Source organism: Ciconia boyciana, chromosome 1 (genome assembly GCF_034638445.1).
Source record: "Ciconia boyciana chromosome 1, ASM3463844v1, whole genome shotgun sequence".
Taxonomy (NCBI): Eukaryota; Metazoa; Chordata; class Aves; order Ciconiiformes; family Ciconiidae; genus Ciconia; species Ciconia boyciana.
In genome coordinates this window covers 102384627-102407588 of record NC_132934.1, presented here as the reverse complement: position 1 = coordinate 102407588, position 22962 = coordinate 102384627, and the positions used below count along the sequence as shown (strand labels likewise).

General features: G+C 42.1%; 1 protein-coding gene across 4 annotated transcripts in view; it reads right to left on the bottom strand.

The window, feature by feature from the left end:
* Positions 1–22962, bottom strand: part of CD247 (CD247 molecule) — a 58703-nt gene that overhangs the window by 10087 nt on the left and 25654 nt on the right. For all 4 annotated transcript variants that reach the window (XM_072885523.1, XM_072885542.1, XM_072885533.1 and 1 more), the window contains one exon: positions 1182–1288. In XM_072885523.1, coding sequence (XP_072741624.1) covers positions 1182–1288 — 107 coding nt within the window. The remainder of the gene's footprint in view (positions 1–1181; positions 1289–22962) is intronic.

The window sequence follows — 22962 nt, the reverse complement described above, 5'->3', positions numbered from 1 at the left end:
TTGCTGAGCCCTCCTTAACTACCGCGTTCTCGCCCCGCATCAGGCAAGGTGCATGGCTCCTGCTGGCAGGTACAGTGCATGCTCTGTGTGCCCCAGCAGCTCGTCCCTCTAGCAGCCTCCGAAAGACTTCCAGTCCCAGCACTTTCATCTGCAGTCAGGATTTACACTGGCAACAAAAAACGCTGCTTCTTCACCATTACCGAGTTCTGCTCATTTCCTCCAAACATCCCTCCCTCTCTCTGGGTTCAGCACTGGCTTTGCAGTCCTGAGAAATGATCCCACCAAAGAGCCGGTGGGGCACCAGCAGCAGCACATTATTACCCTGTCAGGGCTCCTGCTGGTGAGCTCAGCCACGACCTGCAAGAAGCAAGCTGAGATCCCAAGCATAGCAAGGCTTTTCTTCTGCAGGGAGGCTGAGCCAGATGTGCAGACGGCATCCAAGACACCTTTTGGCCTGCTTAGGCTTGGCTGAAAGCACCATTGCATTGGAGTGCCCTGTGCTGGGGAGAGGCAGACAGCTCCTCTCCTATGATTAGCAGAGCTCTCAGAGCATGTACATGTCTGGAAACATACATGCCTCCAACACATTACGTTATCTTCTTCCGTGGAAGTGCACTAAAGCCATTAAGTGTCTCCCTAGATGCTGAACAGCTGCTGGATGGTAACAACAGCCCATCCACTTGTGTCCGTCCTGTCCCCCGACTCCTCTCCTGTGGTTGTTGGGGTTATATAATCTGCATGATCACACTCATACTATCAAAGATGCCTGACTTCTTGAGACATTTTAATACATCCTTCGCAAGCTTGGCATTTATCCTGAATTTTCTGTATATCCCCTCCTCTGTTTCCAATGACAAAGCAGCAGAAGAAACCACATCACTGTTGATCAGGCACTTCCCAGCTACAATATCCAGAATCTCTGACTGCATCCATAACTGTAGCATCAATATACTCTCACATACTCTCTTCCTCTCCGTTCATGAGCCCTCAGAAAGAATTCCCCCAGATTGCTCAGGTTGGCACCAGCAAAGGAGGAAAGTAAAAAAAACAAAAAAAAAACAAAATAAAAAAATAAAAAGGTCTTATTCTAAGAGACATGCTTCCTCTCCACCCCCACTTTCCAGCTAAGCCCAGCTTGTTTACACCACCAAAGCCAAATGCATGTGTTTGGATAGACTGACCTTCACTTTCACAAAAAGGGCTGTCATGATGATTGCGTAAATGAAGAGGAATCCATCCAGTAAGTAGCAGAGTCTTGGGTCTGTCAGTCCAAGAATTGGTACAGCATCTGCACAGAAACATCAGATACATCAACAAACAAGATTTATATCACTGCGTGCTCGATGGCATAAATGCAGCAGTACCGCATGGTGCTTCACGAAAAAATAGCCAGTATGAGGGCAAGTCTGTCCGTTTGCAAAGGAGATGGAAATCTGAATAAGAATCATAGGATTAATGAGGTCAGAAGGGACCACTGCAGGTCCAACCCTTTCTCTAAACGGGGTCAGTTAGACCAGGCTGTCCAGGACCTCAGCCAGCCGAGTTAGAGTATCTCCAAGGTTGGAAATGTTTGCAACCTCCCTCAACCAATACAGGACATTTTACCTAGAGTTTCCCACCCGCACAGTCCAGGCTCTGTTCCCTGCAGCTCGCAGGCGTGGGTCAGGGAGAGAGCACAGGATCTGCATGGAGACAACCAAGGATCACTAACACTGCAGTTACTGCAAGAAAGCCTCACACAGAGCATTTGTTTTCTGGGAAAATCCAGCAGCATCTCCTGCAGGGATTCATTACTGGGCCTGGTTAGGGATTCCTTCATCAACTAAAATTTGTGTGTGAGAAAATACGTCCGTTTGGACAAAATTTTAGTGAAGGGCTTCTCAGGACAAAATTTTGTGTTAAACATAAAGAAAGACTGACACCACCATAGTCGGCTGGAGAGCCAGGCTGAAATCGCTACTCCACTTTATTCAGAAGAGGAATTTGAAGATGCATCTCCTGTATCCCAGGTTATACATTGTAACCGTAAAGCTGCAGTGTCTTCTCTGTGAGAGTTCTCCTGGGCTCCCAGTTTGGGGATGCTGGAGACCATTAATCATGAGAAGGGAACTATGGGCAGGAGAGACAGACTTTTAACCCCAGATGTCAGGAAACACCCATGAGATACCCATGAGACACCCTGATGTGCTTTCGGTTTGAGAGGAAAGTTTTAAACCTGAATTCCCTGCACAGGAACCTTAACTGGCTGCCTCTTGTTGGATAGATTGCCCCCAGAAGATTTTTGGGTTTTATTTGTTTTTAAAAGAAATGTTAAAACTTTTCTGAGGGAGAAAAATCTCCTACTGCCCTAATTGAGAGCTCAATAAAATTGTTACTCAGAAGATGTTGATGTGCATTTCCTAGTCAACATTGCATATGTTTATACCCTGACCATATCAAGCAGGCCACAGTAATATTGTTGGGTTTCAGCAGCTAAAACTGATGAAACTGCCCCTGTATCAGTTTGTAAACATATACTAAGTTCAAAAATGTAGCTAAAAAAAAAAAAATCAAAGCAATTCAGGCTGAGAAGCCTAAGTAACTATAGATCCAATATGCAGCTCCAGGTCCATCCCCAAAGGAAAAGCTGTATTGCACAGTTATTAAAAAAAAATAAAAAATAATCACTTAAAAATGAATCTGAGATGTGCTTTGTACAAAGAATTGGAGGGAGTTCAAAAGAGAAAGACAAGAATGATCAAGAGCCTGTGAAGCCCTTCGATGAAGATAAATTGAAAAGAATTGGTATGATTCATCTCCTTCCTAAGGTGAACAAAGTGTGCCAATTCTTATTAACCACATGTGACGGAGGGTAGTTGAACCACTTAGAGCAGTGCTTCAAGGTGCTGAGTTACTCCAGTGCTGAGAGCGGGACCATTCTGCGCACTGGGGTTTCTCCCTGGCTCATCGGGCCACGCTGACAATTTCATTAGAAGAAACTTGCAGATGACATGCAGGCAGTACGCACTCACCACCGTGAGGAAGTCTCCTTTGCAGAAATAAAGTTAATGATGATGGCCTGTCACGCTGCTCAAGTGTGCAATTTATATAAAGCATGACTGAAAAGCCGTGCCTGGATACTTGGTAATGTAATTGTAAATTCTCAAGCAGATGATGATACAATCACTGTTCCCACTGAGAGCCTAGCACAGCCAGGAAAAAAAACAACATTTCCAAACAGTCGATTTGTTTGCTTGTCTGAACTAGGAGTTCGCATTCATTTTTTTAAAATCATGTGTTTAGAAACAAAGCCATGGAAATAAATTAAGATTAAGATCCTAGATGGTTTTCCTTCTCCCCCTCTTATTTCTATTATTTAAAAAAAAAGGTTCAAAGCACTTTATAAACAATAACCTTCACCATATTTTTTTCAGGATTATAAGACCTCATATACATGGGGTAAATGGAGACAGAGAGATTAAGTTATTTGCCCAACATTGTATATTAAGCCAACAAACAAGCTGAGATTAGCCTCCCAGAGTTTTTCTTCTAAACAGTCACAGGACAATATTTTACGCCAGAGTAGGTTCAACACAAAACCAGCTTGAATCGCATTAGACTTGGTAGCTAAAATGCAGCATCGGGGAATACAGCTGTACAGCATCCAGAGGCAATTTGTTTCTAGCAGTAATTCAGCTGCTTTCACGCAGTGCAGCAGTCTGCCCCAGCGTACCCTGGCCTCGAGCTGGATGTGTCCAGAAGCAGCTCAGGGTTTTCCAGCACTGTGCTCAGAAATACAGTGTAAGGAAGCCAAGCAGCCCAGCACAGAGCAGCCAGAGCCAGGAAGCCTGGGGGTATCTGAGATGCTACTGAAGAAGGCTTTGGGGATCCTGGCCCTGACTCCCCTCTTCCAGTACCAAAGCAGGGCACGTTCATGCTGTTATCTCAAGGCCAGTATTTCTCCAGCACTAATAAACTCCCCAGACCAGGAGGAGCTCGAGCAGGAGATGTAGAGGACTATGGAGGAGAAGTCAAGAGTGCAGGGGACTTAGCTGTAGCTCCATGTCAGCCGTGGTCAACCTTGGCTGACTCTGTGGAGCTGCCCAAGTGCCTACACAGTGCTTATCTGGGGCAGCCTCGCCTCCAGCACCCCAGGTAATGGATTAAAGCTGTTCAATAAGGAAAATCCTGCTAGACATTGTCTAGCTGTGATGGTTCCAGGAAAAATATGTGTTGAGAAAATGATAAAGCCCAACGATTAGAAACAAACCAAGAAAATGAATTAGTTCATGTCTTTTCCTTCCTTAATATGTTTGATTTCTGTATTCTTTTAAAAAAAAAAGGTACAAAGCACTTTCTAAATAATAACCTTTGCAACAGCTTTCCAGATTAGAAAGCGAGAGAGAGAAAAAGACAAAAGATACAAAGCCTATTGAAACAAAGGTCAAAGAGATACGCAGCGTAATGAACAAGTACCAGTTAAAACAGTTAGCATCCATTCGTGTGAACAGGATCAGTTTAGGTTTTTAAATCGCTAGAGGAGGGGTTACTGCCTCTTCAATATTTGCACAACATGCAAAAACAGCAGGCCAGTCCCTTAGGCACCAACAAAATGTATTCTCTGCCCCTCATCGGCCCTGAGCCGTGGTTTGGGGGGCTGAGGCCAAGGTCACACCGCTGCAGTGGATGGGCTGATGATGGGAGCTGGGCAGAGCCAAGCCTGCCAGCCTTGAGGGATCAGTCACACTCAGCTGCCTCATGCAGAGCAAAGCACAAAAAATAAACATTTCATTTATAATTCCCACTCTGTTAACCTTGCAGTTTACCCAGTGCCTACTGTGAGTTGCACCGCATCTTTTCAATATGCATGTACCAGTGTTTTACCAGTCCGAGTTTCAGCAGTCCAGTAAAATACAGCAGGGCTTTAAAACAAGATGTCTAAGTACAGGCGTGTGGCACAGCTAATGTCAAGTCACAGGCTGGCAGGGAATACAGTTACGTTGCATTGTAAATGATGTCAAGCTTACTGCTTAAACATGGCTCAGACAAACAGCATCCCTCTCTCCAGGCATCAAAAAGGAGTTGAGTCACAAGTCGACATCTAAGTACACAAATACACAAGGGCTTAAGGATGAGGCCAAAGCGGTGCTCTTGCTCAGGAGGGAAGCAAGCTCTGAAGGAATAACAATTAGAAAGTTTGCACTTACCCTTGCTCACCACGTGCTCCTATGCAAGCAGCTGCACAGTCAGATCTCCTATTACACAGTGGGGATGACATTTACTCATAGACCACGAGGATGTTAAGAAAAAACAGAAACAACCTATGCAACTTACAGCGTTAGGTAATTACTATTTTTGTAGGAGTTTGTACAGGAGAAGCTATGGAAAGCTTTGTACAAGGAGCTGACACAGACTGAGTAAAGACTGGCAGAGCCATAGCAGATGAGGTGGCAGGAAAGGAAAGGAGACCAAGTCAGCAAGGGGAGCACTGCTGCATTTCATGACAAGGTTGCCAGCCCTTCTCAGTCCTAAACCCCAGCTGCCTGCTACGACATTTGGCACTCTTTCTCAAGCTGCACTTCTGGCGCTGAGAAGTTTCTTCCCAGCACCTCTTCCTTCCAAAGTCTCGACTTTTGTTCCCCTCTTCTCCTCTCCTCCCACCCAGCGATGCAGCCCTGCCCTCTTCCATGCCCAGGCACTCTCTCGTGCCGCTGCAGGTCTGTGCACACGCACGCCTGGACCCCGGGCTGGCACACCTTCCTCGTCCTGCTCCACACTCACGCCCCCAGAGCAGCACTGCCAGTGCCCCCGCAACAACCCACTGCGGCCTTTTGCTTTTTAAAGTGGAAGGTGGAGGAAGAAAAAAAAAACAACAACCAATTCACACCAACTGCTAGTGACAAGCAAGTGAGAAAAAACCCTCGGCAACAGACCGACAGCAACCCCAGTAGCTGAAGGGGAGGAAGCCCGGGGGCTGGTGAGGGAGGCCATGCTGCGGGTGCCCGCCTTGAGAGCGCTGCGTGGCAGTCTGCCCTGCGCAGTGTGGTTTTGGAGAGCAGCTTCAACCCGCCAGCTCAGGCCCAGCACCAGTTTTCCTGCATGCGGCCCCGGGTTTCTCTCCAGCCACCTACCCACCTGCTGCCTGCACACGCTGCCAGCCGCTCCCCTGCTCCAGGCTCAGAGACAGCCGGGGCATCCCAAAACCCACGTCCAGACACATCTACCCCGCTCCAAAACATGGCATGATCGGCAGATGCTGCACCCCAAGGCTGCCCGGGGCCCCGTCCACAGGGCTGGCCCCCACTGCCAGTTCAATGCAGCCAGTCCCAGCAGGGATCTGCTGAAGCGAATCACTGAAACACGGCCTGGAGCCTTGAAACACACTGGTGTATTTTTTTAAAATAGGATTTTCCCCCTCTGACATTTTTAGTGTGCATCTGGATTGAGTTAGACCATGATTCCTGGTAATAGTTTAAGAAACACAGACTGTAAAAGCTGAACTACTTGTAAATTCAGATCAAATCTGTCCACCATAAAATTTTCTCTCTCCCATGGCCCTCGTTAAGTGATTCATTTAGGAGTTTTATTTTTAGGGGTTACCAAAATTCAGTAATACAGTTATAAATGAAGAGTTTTATCTTCCCTAAAACTGAGTTTCTCAGTGAAGCCCATGAAAACCAGTCCCAGCATGAGAGATTTATTGATGCAACTGCAGTTACATACGAAGGTGGTGTTTAAAGGCAGAAACTGTAGTGCCTTCTCCCAACAACCAAGAGCTGCTGCAGCTACACGCCGGGGCGAAGCAGACAGCATTTCTCAGACATCACCGTCCTCCACCAGCAGCGATCCGAGGGACTCACGGTCACTGCATGCAATTCACCTTACTTCTACCCCTTATCTTCCAAAAACCTCTTGCTGCAGGTTTGTGTTTCCTGGCCCACCCCGGGGACAGACTTTCACAGCTGTGGGTGCCACCGCCACCACGCCGCACATCAGGCGCCCACCAGATTTTCTCTACAGAGGTTGAATGCAGGGAGAAGCTGGCCATGATGGATCTTGCCTCGCTGCCGCTGTCTGAAAGCAAGATGCTGAACCCAAGATAGCTGCCTGGGCTCAGAGCAGAAAGGGAAGAGAGACGAGCACCCCGCATGGTGCTTCACTTCAAGTGTATACAGGCTTGCATCTGAAGAGACAGCCTAGACTAAATGCCTAAAAGTTAGCCACCTAAAATTATGAAAGATAATCCTGTTCATAAAGAACATATCTATCCTGCGTTTTATTTATTTATATATTTCTATGTTTTTTACTCATAGATATAAATAATAAACAAACTTGGGACACTCCAAGACGGAAGAAGCAGGGGCCAAATCCTCCTTCCCTCGCAGAAGGAAGAGGCTCCTCCATGCCACTGTTTGGGCACATCAGTGGAAAAATCTGCGCAAAAACAACTGAGGGAAGAAAAGGCCTGGATTACACCAGGCATGGTGTATTAACAGATCTGATGTGCACAGTAGCCAGTTAACAGAAATGAGTGAAGCAAGGCGTCCCTTGCATCAAAGGAAGTATGTCAAGTCAGGAGGCTTCTCCCTTGATGTGGAGACTAAAGATAGTCCTGTTGATCATTAAATTATATTAAGATTACAGGGCCAAGTAACCCTTTCAACATAAAACTTCCCCACTACCATATCTGCAAAACCAAGACTCCCAAGGAAAGCCAGGAGGCTCCTACACAGGAAGATACAATAACCCCACCATAGCAAAATTCCATTGAGCTTGCTGCCTGAAAAGATTTCCAGGTTTGTCTTTTCATACCAGCCACTTGCCCTGCCAAAAAAGTCAAAAGCTGTTTATGTTACTAGGGTTTTTTTTCCTTACCGCCAGTTCCTTTAGCGCTGAGGAAGACTCTTGTATTTGTCATCAATACACCATCACGTATTTATGAAACGTGACCAAAAGCACAGCTCATGCCCATGAAGTTCAACATTATGGTTTGCTGTTGTCCTCAGCTTTAAAGCCAAGGAGCAAACTACTGATATGATCAGGATTCAGGTTACAATACCACACGTTAGGCAGCCAGAATAATTACATTTAAAAAAGGAAAGTATTTCAAGTCATTAACTTCCACTTTTTTATGCCAGAGAATGTTAGCAGTATGGAAACATGAGGTCAAGCTAAGGTGTTTTAGGATCCTCGTGAGCCCTTCATAGTCCTCCTAGGATCCCTTCCAGAGAGGCACTATCACAAAGTTCAAATAATGCAAGTTTCCTTCTGATTTATTTGGGAAGAAATAGATTCAAAAGAAGGAAAATATTATAATGCCACAAAGGGCCAAACATTTTCTATCACATCATGGAATAAAGACTCTAATAAAAAGTCCACAGTACTGTAACAGGAGCAAGACAGGAAGATCTCCAACAACAAATTTCTCTGTCTTATTTGTGGAAAGAGAACCTGGTGTGTGCAGAAAACAACAATAAATGGTCTACCTTTCCAGTCTGAAGGTGAAGAAGATTAACTTTGAACATATCATTAAATAACGCAATCTTTCACCCTCCAAATCCTTCCAGAGCCTCGTCAGAAACAGAAAGGAGGGAAGTGCCTTGCTCATCTCTGGAAGGGGACTCCTCACTTCGTCAAAACAGTCAGTCATTCTCAGAAAAAGCAACTGCTTTCACTTCTCAGTTTTGCAAAAACTTGGTGCAAAGGGCTTTCCTGAAGCAAGCCTGATGTTACCGCCTAGAGACAGCAAACCATGCATAGGGTTATTGCAGAACCTGAATATCCAACAAGCCCAGGTGACAGATGCAAGCCGTGCAGCTTTTTCAGCTTTTGTAGGGGTTTTAGATTAGACAGGTATTCTTTTACTAGACCCAGAAACTTCTGCTGTCCCTTCATCAGGGACAGCAGAAGTTTAATCTAGTTAATGCAAAAGATGTTCCCCGCTGTGAATTTTCTATTGTCTAATCCAATCTGGTGTTAAGTGCCCCAAGAGGCAAGACTTACTATTCAAATTGTTGTTTCTAGGTCACTTATCCCTTCCCTTCCTCTAGCAATTTTTTTTGTGCATCCCACAACAGTAGCTCACCCCAGACTGATTTACTATTAGGTGGCCTTTTCATGTTTAGCTTCCATCTACAACCCAATGCACATGATGGAGAGCTACTTAAAAGAATTCAGTCCACACATCTCGGCTCACTGGGAATCCCAAAGAGACTACATGCTGCAAGGCTGAAGAAAGAGACACTAAGTCAGATACAAGATGCTGTTGATCGCAATCAGATGTGTTTCTCTGTTCAGTGAGCACCTCACAAAAATGGCAGATGTTTCCCTAGCACTTTAAATTAGCACTTTGAAGTTAGACTTTACAAAAAGCAGTGGAAGTATGGTTATACTAAACAGCTTGCTGCTAGCTCACTGCCGATGGCTCCAGTAATCAAATATACTGATAACATGAACGGTTCCCATCTGGGAGACTTAAGGCACCCCCCACTCCCTTTTATCCTAGTTTCAGACTTCCAAGAGTCATTAAGCTTATGCTGGCTATCACTATTGGCGGGAAATGGCTTTCTGCTAGCTGGGTAATAACGGAATAGAAATATCTGTGCACAAAATATTCAGAGTTCATCAGCAAGCACAGACTAATTGGTGCGTTTTCTTCTTGTCTCAGTGTTAGTGCAGGGAGGGACTACTCTGATTTCATGGCTCATGTCAAACTAAGTGCAGACATGCACGAGCCCAACAAGAGACTTAAGAGGGCTGTTTTGTCTCAGACTGAGCTCAATTGCAACTCTCTTGATCAGCTGCAAGCAGAGAAGAAAATTAGGAAACTTTTCCATCACAACGATGCAAGCTGAGAGTGGAGGTGCTGGAGGGAGAATTGCAGCTACGAGGCTATTTACAGACATAAGTCAGCCCATGAGCAATTCCTTGTGTTGCAGCCAACATGGACCAAAGCTGTGACACTTACAGGAGCCATCCTTGATGTACAGTCAAAGCTGTGACCATACACTCATCACAGCGAATTCTGCTGGGATGAAACCAGTTTTCCTTTCCTTCCTCTAGGATCAATTTCCACCTAAGCTCACTGACAGCACCAGATCTAACCCATGCCAAAAGAGCCAGTGTCAGGAAGGGCACCAAACCCCCAGTAATGAAAGCCATCCATTGTTTTAGGTTAAGCCTACAGTAATATTTTGCAAAACCCAGGTGGCTGTCATCCAGGGTTTTCAACACATTCCTCATATAATGTTTTTCAGCAGATAAATATCATGACTGAATCATAAGGAAGGTAGACATATGCAAAGCTGCGGAAAGGTTGCAAGATTTACTTTAGCTCATCCAGCAGGACAACTGGGAGCAGACTGTTTTAAGACTTGCAAAGTCTCTAGATATTTTCATTGCAGTCCCTGTACAGACATCCACTTGTAAGAAGGCTTCTGAGCGTGAAGAAATTACTAGTGAAGCTTGGTGTCAAGCAGAGAAACAGTTAAATCATCTTACAGAGGCAGTGGTGGCCTCAGGTTATCAGGCAGGAAGAAGGTTATACTAGTGCCAACGCCCGAGGCTCCATACATTGTAGTAGCTACGCACCTTGCACCAAGGAGGGAGAGGTTTCAGAGCGGGCCTTCAGCCCCCTGCTACTGACCCACTTAATGGAGAGCCATGCGTGTCATATCCTGCCTCTGCTAGGAGACGCACAGACAAAAAAAACATGCAACAGCAGTTACGTACCGAGTAAAGAGAAAGGTTGATTAAGGACTTGGTTTAATATTAATTCCCTGCATATTCTTTCTGCAGCATTACTCACCAAAGCTTAGCAATAATAATAATAATACCATAGGGGAATATTCCACTAGGAAAACAACACTCTGAACATGAAGCATTTCACAGGCCTTAGAAAGAGCCAATGTGTGAGCTATCACAAAAAGGAAATATCACAATGGAGCCCTTCAGCAAAGGGTCTTGGAACAAACCCTAACTCCACGGACCCTCATGAATTCCCCTTGAGAAAAGAAGGAATTGCTTCTTCCAGCTCTGAAGTGTTCTTCCTCTAATTTGGAAGCGTTCACATTTTCATAGCATGTAGCAACTATACAGCTAAAAATTTATGGCAAAGTAAAATGCTGCTAAAGAGAAAGGGCGTTAGTCATGGATCTGCAAGTGGGGCACAGGGGCATGGCTTTACGTCCCCATTAACACCTCACTGCTGAGACCTGTGTTCCTCTGTCAAGTGGCTGGTATGCCTCCATCACTGCATTTTATTACAAGCCACCTGAGGGACTACACCCAATTTTAGAAAACCTTATCTCAGATTGCATTACAGCATAAGAAAAAAAAAAGGCTACATTTTAGGACATACCTTTTCATACATAGGTAGGAAATGGCAAATATGAAGAGCCTACATATAGATTTTGACTGAATTAAGGACTGTTAAAAAGCAATGCATTCCTGTGGGGGGTGGGAGAAATAGGAGGAAATTTCCTTATCTTTAATGATTTTACACAATACCTTTATTTTGCCACCCATAAGATACGAATAATGAAAGTAATATTTTAACTGCCAAAAATATTGAAGTGCTCTCAAAATCTCAGACACTAGGAGTTAGTACCTTCTTAATTGCTTCTCTGTGGAGAGGCAGACTTGTGGAAAAAGCAAAACAAGGAAAGAAAAAGGACCCCAAGCTCTCATCACAAAGAAAATTTCCTGTATATTTACAGTAAGAGTTCAAACCTTCCTATGTCAGTTTTTGTGACTGAGATGAAAGTAAACAATTATGCTTTACCGATATCTACAGTGCATGCAAGTAATATTAAAATTTATCATGTTAATTCCAGTATTCAATATATACATTAAAATATATCTCTACATCACCACTAACAAATGAGAAGTGTTAACAGAGGTGTCTGTTAGCCATCAAACTACTTTTACAAATATTAAGTAAAGTCTCCAGTCATGCCCATTATCTATTCTGGTAGTTAATTTCTATTGTATTAACAATATTTTTTCTAATTGTTCATTCGTCATAATAACTACTGTGCTGAAAGGGAATATGAGAGCTTCCAAGCAAAGTGATGTAAAACTAGTAAGAACACCAAATTTAAGAATATAATGGTGCAGGGTTGGGGGGTGGGGGGGAATCACAATTTCGGTTGTTGATGTATAATATGGGTATTAAAATCACATTTTTTGTAAAGCAGAAAATCCTCAGCATTGTAGGCTTTCTGGAAAAGCATTTATTTTTTGCAGTTTTAAATTTTTCAGTGTTCTATGTTGCTGACAGTCCAGATAACCACTCTGTATTTAAGCTTACATCACAGACCTTTTAATAACATAAAAACATTTTCCAAAACAGGCTCAACTTCACAGTTCATTTGCTAGTGATAATTAACAGATGATGTTGCACAAAGCTTTAGCGACCCTTCGCAATGCACTGGGTCAGCTTGTCTGAAAAGGACAGGCCAAATTCTGCACTCCCTCTATCCAGGAAATCTCCATCGATTCCCGCAAGCATTTAATGACAAAGTGACCGGCTCATGTTCTGCATGCCAAAGAAAGGATGGGATGACGATGCACTAAAGACCCTGAGATTTCATATAGTTCTTGAACGTGCTGGTTTCGGAGGGGCAGAAGAAGAAAGTATTTGAACATTAACACACCGGGATTTTTGCAGATCTTTTTTGTAAAGGAAAAAACATGGCAATATTCTACAGTAACAGTCAATCCACCAGAGTGAGTACCACCAGAGTTAGACATCAGTCCACCAAAATGAACACTGCACGATCTATTATTTTTATACCATCAAGCACATACGATGATAGAGATGGGATTTTAGAGGTTGATCTGTATTTGCATTAAAACTAAGAACAAGTTGAATTATAGACACGTAAAGTCAGCACAAACAGGGGGGAAAAAAGGGCTACTGAAATCACTCATCATAATAATTTGTATTCTCTGTTTTGTATCCCCAGATGCAAATCTCTGCTTCCTCTCCTCTCTCCGTTTTTATTCCTACACTATGAAAAAAAGTCCAGTATCTCTGAACACGCCTTAAACCTTCTCCCACCATCACGTCCCCACAGGTCACACAATGCCAGCCTTGCCCAGCGGTGGTAGTTGCTGTGGATGCCCATCAGCCGGCCAACGGCAGCCTAAACCAAACAGGTCCCTGCTGAGCTCGTGCTGCTCCCACGCAGGCACTGCCTTGAGTTTCTCTCTCCATCCAGCCATCAATTCTCATGAAACCTGGAGAAACTTAATTGCCTATTGAAAACCTTAACCCCTCTGTTAAATTTAGTGGAAATGGGCCAACTGATAAAGACAGCGACTGCATAAGGTTGATCTCATTAGGAAACTTGGCTGATAATGCGCATATTGCTATAAGCTACAATGCTGATCTTATTTGTGAAGCTTAGTATGCATACATCGCACTTTGTAAAGCATCTAGAAACAGAAGGGCCCTGTTCTGAAAAGCTCTGTCTAGGTCATGTAAATCAGTATAAGGAACCTGGAAAGATGAGCTATCATCAGTGATTGAAACTAATTTCATCTACAGCACTGAATTTACCCTATTGTTTTTTCGTCGGACTTTTTAATGAAACGATTTTCCAGAAACACCACACACAGAAATCCCACCTTGTTGTTTATTACTGGATTTTGTTTTGTTTTGTTTTTCTGGAGAAATGTCATAACTATTTCTAGAGCATTTAGATTCCTTGTATTGGTTCCTTGCATCTTAATGTAGACAAGTAGCTCAGCCGCTTACTGGATATAGTTTATTTAGAACAATTCTGTTCATACCTTCGAGTTTTAGAGCACATACCTGAAACAGCCACTTAAGATGGGATATTATGTTCTCGCTGGTTTTTCTCACTCAGATTAATTTTGTAAGTGTAGAATTATGCATTGCACTATCACTGCACTGATCTAATTGCTTGTCAATCTCATAGAACATGTTTCTTTTAAGGTCTTTAATGCTGCTTCTAAAATGGACGAAAACTTTCGAATTATATTTACTTTAAACACCCCCTCTCTCTACACAAAAAGCCTTATTGGGAAGCTTCCGAGATGTGCAGACAGATAAAAAGACTGCCTGGAAACTGTATTTGTTTACTTTTATGTGCAGCCGAGATGGAGTTAGAATGCAAAGGAAATTTATACGAGCTCCGTTTTTCGTAACACTGAGAGCTTAGCTAAGCTTTATTTGAAGCACAATGTTGGAAAGTGCAGTTACAGAACTGTTGGATGGGGTGAAAGATTGCCAAATGATCAAATGGCCACAGGAAATAAATTTTCTCCTAAACGTGAAAAGGATCCTTAGCAGTACATTTACTTTTGCTATGTACTCTCTATGAAAATCCTTCTTCTACTTCTATCCATTAAAATTTCTTCTCACCACAGAACTGTTTATTGTATATTGTACTACTTAAAATACATAACACAAAGCTGGGCTGCCCAGATAATGCATGGGCTTGTGTAAAACAAATTGATTAATCCATAATTCATTCACATCTGGACTTAGTGTGTATTCCTTATATGATAGAGGGGAAGAGGGAAAGTACTAGAGACAAATACTACTTCGAGGTGCTTTGCAGTAGCCTCATTTGTGCCTCCTGGAGTTTCTTGTATATGCAAGCATGGATTTAATCCCATTAAGCAAAGCGTTACCCACCAAATTAGCCATTAGATGTGCATTAATTATTTCAATCTATCCTTTGAAAACTGTTTGGAGAAGTTACCCTGTTTTTACAGACAAAAAAAGTAAAGCTATTCAAACTGATAGCACTCAAGAGGATTATATTCAGGTTTATTGCATCCAAATGGAGGAAAAAACACAAGTGAATGTAAATAAATGTCCCAGTTCTCTTCCCACTAAAGACCAGATTCTGTAATGAGGTGAATTCATTCTTCACACCATTGATTTCACCAGAACTCAGCACAGGCCATTTAATTCAATGAGAATAGGTTTAGTCCCAAAGCAGACACACACACCATCAAGGACACACCAGAAACATATAGTGATAAGCAATAATTAAGAGATAGATGCAAATGTTTTTTCTAACACAATATTCGTTATACAAGAAATCTTTACTTACTGTAACAAATTTAAGTTTGGGGAGCTATGATGGTATAATATTTTTTTCTGGAAAATAAAACTTTTCATTACTCTTTTCTTTAGATTTGCTGTATTCTACCCTGCTTTCAGAGTAACTTTACAGTTTGTTCTTCTGCAATTCATTTTCACATGCCTACACATCAGAAGTTAGCAAAAAATAGTTGCCTCTGAACCCTTCACTTTAAACAGTGCTATTTTTATAGAAATACACCCCAATGTTATATTTCTATTTTATCAACAAAAATTAGCAATGGTTGACTCAAAGTCCATTACAAGAGCTACATTAGAATTATTTACTACAAGGCAAAAAAAACCAGGAAGGACCAGATGGTTCTGCTCATGGCACAGGAACAAATATATGTATCTAACTCTCCAAACAACTTTGTTGAGGAAGAGCACAGCACATGCACAAGATACAAAGGTCTAAGAGAAAAGTCCATGTGCGTGAAGCAAAAGAAGTCTGGCTTTGTAACCTGCTCTACCTGATACTGTTTAGAATATAAAACTGATTCACAAAAATGATGGGGAAAAATTCACTATGTATTTGTCCTGTCAGTCAATTTTCAGCTTGGACATGACACAGAAAGTCATTACTTAAGAGATTCCATGCAGTCACCTGAAATTTCTAGGATATGGTGGCATCCACTGTCACATAGTGTTATTTTATCTAAATTAGATACATACATACAGATCTAGACACAGATATAGAGCAAACATTATTTTAAATTAAACAAATACATTGCATTTCATAGGCTGGAGAAAACACTGAAGAAAATGTCAACAGAGAAATAATAAGCAAAACTGCATAGACCTAAGATAATTTTATTTTACCAAACTAGTGCCGTAAGCCCCCTAAAGCCAAACTTCCCTGCTGCAAGCCTCATTCCCTCCCGGTGCCCCACCATTATGTATCTCGGTCTTGTGAGTTTATGATCAGAATACTTAAAGTCCCTAAAAAAAAAAAAAGTCCGACTACCTGGGACAGAGAAAGTTTCTGTTCAGGTATTTTATTACCATGCTAACAATCAGTGATCCAAACCCTACCGTTTAAAGACATAGTTTACCAGCTTGGAAGCAAAATTTCTTCTCTTTTCCCTATCACATTTCTAGCACTAACTATTATGATATTGGTAGCATATAAGGCAAAAAAATACTTAACAAATCCTAGGCAAAATTATTATGTAATCTTTAGGAGCAGTAAATGAATTACAGTTTTATGTTGAGATTTATAACCTAGGTAAAGCTAAATAAAGTATCACACTGAATACCCTGCTTCACTTAAAATTCTCATCTGACTACGGCTTAGAAATACCCTCTAGATAGGCTGTTCAGAGATTAGTATTTCTGCAGCTTTTAAGAGATAACATTAAATTCTGCAGCTGGTTATCCTATCTGCAGAATAACCCAATACCAGATATCAGGCACGATTAGAATTCACACACAACCAATTTGTAATTCAAGGCATAACTGAATAATTAAGATTTTTTAAAAATCATATTTCAAAGTTAGTTGTACTTTCAGCTTTTTATGAAGTGTCAGTAAATTATATTTTAAAACCAAAATAAACTCTATTTGAATTTATCCTAGCAGATTAGTGCAAGGGATTACATTTATCTGTTTGCATACAGACTCGCTTCTAATCAGGATCATATTCCTCTTTAGCAAACTCAGGGTAGATGAATGATCAAGTTCTACTAGCATACAAGCAGCTTAAATTTTACCATCAATGCAGTTACCTATTAGTGTTGAAATTAATAATAAAAGTGCTGATTAAAGTTATTAACACATGTGGGTCAACTTGTGAGCTCTTTTGACTTCCAGAAACCCTGACCGACTCTAGTAATTACCACAGAAATGTTTTGTGCTTATTCTAGTGTGGCTGATGACACCAGCATTTGCATGGAAAAATGTGTAGCCATTTTGTTCAATAATTACTCACTTTGCAACTGATGAAGCAAAATTAATATACTTATTTGCAGTCAGGAATTGTATTTTATTTTTATTATTGAGCAGAAGTGTAAGAGTGAAATAAGCCGATTCCACATGCTGCTTGCAATATTATAGGGAATTTGGCGTTACTCTCCCAGTCATTTGTATCCAAGTTCCTCAAATCGCAAATGCACTACTCTAAGTCAAAAGAGAAGAACCCTAGCAGTTTTAGCAAAATCATGTCTGACTTCATTGAAAAATATACTTTATAACTTTATTAGGTTACACAGGGATGGAAATCGATAGAACAAGCATTGAGGTGATTATAATGTGTTGAAATCAGAATGATCCTACCCAAACAACTTATGCACAAACTTCCCAAGTACTTGTCAAAAGGCCAAGAAACTGCATTTTATGCAGGCAATCTTAACGGTAGAAAAGGACAGAAAGCCATTAAACTGACTTCATTAAATTATTTTCTATAGTTACCTACAGACTGTTCAGTGTTCCTCCTATTCTTTAAAATTACTCTGTACTGTAAAATGTTAGACAAAATAGGACTTCTAAATACGAAAAAGCACTTGCACTTTAATGACATTCTCAGTGCTGATCAGAATAGTTCAGAGAGGAACAGAAAATGCAGAGCCATGACATCAGCCAAGGGCACCCTTTTATGCTTGCTGCCCCCCTGGGCATTGCACACTAGACGCTCTCCAGGCTGGTTTTAATAATAGCTTTATAGCCATAGTTAAGTAGAGAATGACTACTTTATTATCCTTTGCAGACAGATAAATCACATTTCTTACACCAATCCAACTTGCTCACCTCTATGTTACAGCTTCCCATCCTGACCACTAATCGTCCTTTTATTGGATTTTGTTAACAACGATAAGCTTCTATCCGTAGATACCGTATGATACTGTAGATACTTCTAGACTTCTAGACTTCTCTTTGCCCTTCTTTTATATTCTAGATATGCTGTACTTTGATCAGAAAGGATCAGATCTGTGTTTCAGTGTAGACCATACAAACCAGAGCTTGATGCCATACTTTCAGAAAACCAAACGTGTTTTCTTGCTCCAACACCTTGCTGCTGCATCCCAGTGCAGCCTCAGAAAATCCCCCATCATTTACGACAGAGAGCAGCTCTCCCTAGCATGCTGCGCGACACCAGTGTCAGGCCAGCCAGGCCATTTTGGAAACTCCTCAGGAACTATTTGCCCAGCAGATCACCCATGATTTTTCTGGTTTACTTTTGCCTGCCAATAGGCAGGACACGGGGTCAGCAAGGGAGGGAGCTTGCTCCCTGCGTCTGCTCACCTCCAGCACTGCACAACTTGCTGCGCTGCGCTCCATTGCCACAACACAGGCTGGCCTCTTCTTTTAGAAATCTCCATCCTCTTTGTCTCTTGGGTCAGGTTAATATCAGTAAGGGCATGTTATTTTTTGCTATTCCATTTCTTCAACCTTTCTTCCTTGTTCAAGACAACTGATTTCTGGCAGCCCTTATAGTATTTCCAAGACCCGGCTATGAAGCTGATTATGAAATGGCTTGAACATCCTTTTTACACAGATTTGTTCCCATGCTCTGAGAGAATCACAGAGGGCCATGCTTGCTTGTCTGACAGCAACCGCAATATCCATGTCCACCGAGTCCCTTTCACTTACAAGCTGCAGCAATGAAACAGAGCTCATGGTCCCTCATTCACACACACCCCAGCCCCTTTGAAGCCTCAAAGTGAGACATTACGCTTCCCTTAGACAGATACAAATCTACCCCCTACACACCCGCCCCAGCAAACACACATCTGAGACTTTTGTTAGCAAAGACAGGCAATACCAGGTGCGTCTGAGAAAGCACTTGCTCAAAGTAGCTGAAAGCTGCTGTAACCAAGCTAGAAATTGTTACCTCAAAATAAAGTAAGTGTAGGAGACGGCTTTGTAGTTTCAGGGCTCTTCAGCCTCTCTTTTTACAGGAGGCAATGCAAAAAGAAGTGCTTGACTAAAACTGGGCAACATCAACATCGTATTTTCCCTAAATTCACAGACATCCTTTTCCCAGACTTTGGACTTTAAGGAGACTGGACCAAGCAAGATCCTCTGAGAAACATCATGAATGATCAGATAGGTGAACCCACTGATGCAAGAAGCAGCAGTAATGTCTGGGATCAACGTCCCACCTCTGCTAAGTGTCAGACCCTGGAGAAAGACTGCACAGGTTTTCAACCAAACAAACATAGGCATAGCGCCAACCCCACTACGCAGCATGCTACAGCATACGCAGGGACTGGTTTTCCTTTGAAGTATCTGGCTCCAAAGAAAGCCCTTTCGACACCCTGAAGGCAATACGTATATGACGCAATCTTACACACCAACGCACTTTTTTTTTTAAGCAAGATGGTGGTGGCAAGAGGTTGTTTGTTTGTTTTCAAAACATGGCTGTCTTCGGAGGAGTTGTCGCATTCACCCATGAAACAGGACATGCCTGGAGAGCTCAGCAGAGAGAACCGAATGCCTCAACATCTAATGTCCTGGACCTCTGCTGCCTGAGCTGAAGACTTTGGCTCTCAGCACATCCCGGGAGCTTGGAGAAGAAAACCCCACTAAATGATCTTGTGTTGCACAGCCAGACTCAGAGTGCAAAAGGGCAGCGCGAGTGCAAATGCTGCCTGACAGGCTAAGACAGAAAGGGAAGGCTACAAGGCTGTTTTTTCTTCTTTTTTTATAAAAGGCAAAATACAGATCTCTTTTCAGAAGGCAGCTTTGACTCTGGAATTGAAAAATGAAATTGCCAGAGGGAAAAACAAATTCATATCCATATAGAGTAACCACTGATACACAAATTCTCTCTCCCTCTCTTTTATAAGAGGCACCAGAATAGCAGCATGAATTTTCTGAATATTTCTTGCCAACTCCCACTCCTTCATAATGAGCAACTGGAAGGTTTCAATCTGAATAATTGACTTTATAGATTTAGGGAAAAATAAGTCAAGTTTCTATGTGTCAAAGGGCAAAAAAGCCCTGTTTGTGTTCTCTGGAATATACTGTATTGGCTCCCATGAGCGAGCAACAAAACGCGGCTTCTGTCATTCAGAAGTCAGAATAAACATCCAGAAGTTTAAATTCAAGTCTTACAAGAATAGGCTATATCTTTCTTATAAGAAATACAAATTCTAGGTAACCACAAAATACAGCACTGTTTGCAGAGCTGCGGTATTTTAGAACTTCTGGTATTAGCTGCAATCAGAAATGCAAAGGCATCACAAAATATTTGTATTTGAAGATTTTCCGCTTATTCAAGAAGATTAAGCCACTTTGTTCCAAACATGTGGTGCAGTTGGAATAATCAAAATAAAAATCTATATTCAAGTTTTTACAAATATCTTAACTTCAACAACATTGGTTTTGCCTTTTCCCCATTATTTTGCATTTATGTTGCCTCAGAACATTCTGCTCCTATTGATAAGCCAGTGACAGATATACTGAAAGAAATACAGAGATATAATAGGATTCTACTCTGATGCCGTCTTCCAGAGCTGTAGAACTTGGCTAAATCAGCAATACTATCCAGTTTAAATGAGCTCCTCAAACTTTTTGGTTCACCCATTGTGAACCCAATGTGACCCAGTCACATTTTCTCTTCACTTAGGTATAACATGCTCGCTGTCTTTCCCCTTCATATAAACATACATGGAATACCATATACCAAGGGTATATACACACACATATATATATGAGGGCTGTGTGGTGTATCCATGTATGTGCGTATATATAGATATATCTACATACACTCACCCCAGCCATTTCTTCGCATTGCCTTGGTGGGTTACAGACCAGAGCAGGGAGGATGCTCAGCCAAACAAATCACTGGTGTGACACCAGTGACTTTCAGTCAGACAGATGCACGTGTGAAAGGAGCAAAAGGTTCAGTAATGAAGGGAGCCACCTGCCCTGCTTTGCCTGGTTGCAGGAGAGCCTCCCTGCCTCCCCCCTCACAAACAGGAGGGTGCCGGGGACTGCAGCGCAGAGAAAGCCGCACCACCTTTGAACGGGGTCTCAGCACAGAGTTCTCACCTCCCCCGGGGTTTCCTTCTGCAGGTCCCTTCCCCTTTGGGCTGCGCTGGAAGAGCAGGCCCATCACTAGCGTGAACCACCTTCAGCATCCACCCAGCCTGGCTTTACTGCTGTGTCACTCTTCCCTCCTTTCACATCAGCGTCCGGTAGGAGAGGAGTGGAAGGAGTTTGGGGAACAGCAATAAAAAGCTGGATAACAGCAGGAGAAAGAGTCAGAAAGCAGCTATGGAAAAGAAGAGTAAGCAGCTTTAAATGGATTCATAAAAACAGATAATATATTTTCCGCTTGCGTGGAGAGGGTACTGCAGATTCATTTATAATTTGCCTCCTGTATTTAAATGAAGAGACCTAGGCAATACAGACAAAACAGTGGAAAATTAAACTCTTTCATCTATTCAGCATTTTCTGTCCTGTTCTTGCTGGTGGTAATCACCCCTATCAGTGGGCAAGCCCTGCCTCCAGCTCAGGAAGCATCTCTGAACATGCCCATATAGCCAGGGGACAGCTAATGCCCAAGGTGCACAGTAAGGATACCAGTCGTGAAGAGGGACTGGGCTGTTCTCCCTGGCCAAAATCTGTAGTTTTCTGGGTGAGAGTGTGATGTTTTCTTGCATACAGTCTAGGCTTTGATGGTGCTCCTGGAGTGCCAACTAGATCGTGTCAGGGACAATGCTAACGCTTAGAACAACATGCACATGTTAGCACTCACACCTGTGTCCTAGCCCTGTCTAATTTGCTGTTTTGTATTTCAACACTCTCTTATCTGGGACATGTGTTATCAAAGGCAATCAAAAATGCTACAAACTACATTCATAGCTCCCACCCCAAGATCATGACAAAGAGAACACCATCCTCTGTTTTCTTTCTAACCAGAATCTTTGCCATCCACACTTTCAAGTTTTTCTGTCACTGAGAAGTTAAAAAACCAGTATATGTATTTTTCTGAAGAAAAAACCCTAAAGATAAGGGCAATTGCATGAACCCCAGCAGCCAAGGTTTGAAGAAAAATTATCACCTATTTGAGATAGGTGAGACATTAATGACAGGTCAGAAATGTATTCTTCAGAGGCTAAAAAAAATCAGGTTAATAAATGAACTCAGCATATGGTATCTTAGGCTACTAGAAAGTTTGCGTGGTGCTTTACAGAGAGTTGTGTTTAATTTCTTAACTGCATGGAGAAGAGAGCTCTAAAATCAGCTGATTGCTTCATTCTCTGAGAGTTTATTTATAATATTCCTAACTTCTGGGTACTTGTTAAAGCCCAGTCACCACAGTCACAGAAGCTAAGAAGTTAATCCATAAGCTGAAACCAAAGTCTCTGTGGGAGAGCATGTTGCGTGTCTCCTTCAAAATACCGCACTATGCTAGCCTAAAACTGCCTTGACAGATAGCAGAGCCTCAGACATCAAAAGTTAATTACAGGGTGCCAGAAAACAAGAAGATAAAGTACATAAACTACATAAAATACAGCCTGTTAATGTTGTAATAAAAAGGACTAACTTGTTAACGGGAGAGTAGACAAAAAGGACTTTAAATAATAAATTTTATTAAAAAAATATTTACACATTATTCCTCCACTTTCTTTTGATCTTAAAGTCTTCAGTTGTGAGCGCATATTATGTTGCACTTGGTATTTATACCACATTACCACGAGAACATTTTTCTTTACAGAAATAAGAACGTGTTAAATTTCATACTTGACGTGTTCATTTATGCTAAAAGAGAAGTAACTGCACAGAACCCAGATTACGTCCTCCTCAAAGCAGCAAACCGAAGCTCTAATTTAAACTGGTAAGTTAATTGCCTGCTTGAACATCCTTTTCAACCTTGAGATTAACCTGATAACTCACCCAAAAAAGCTGAAAAG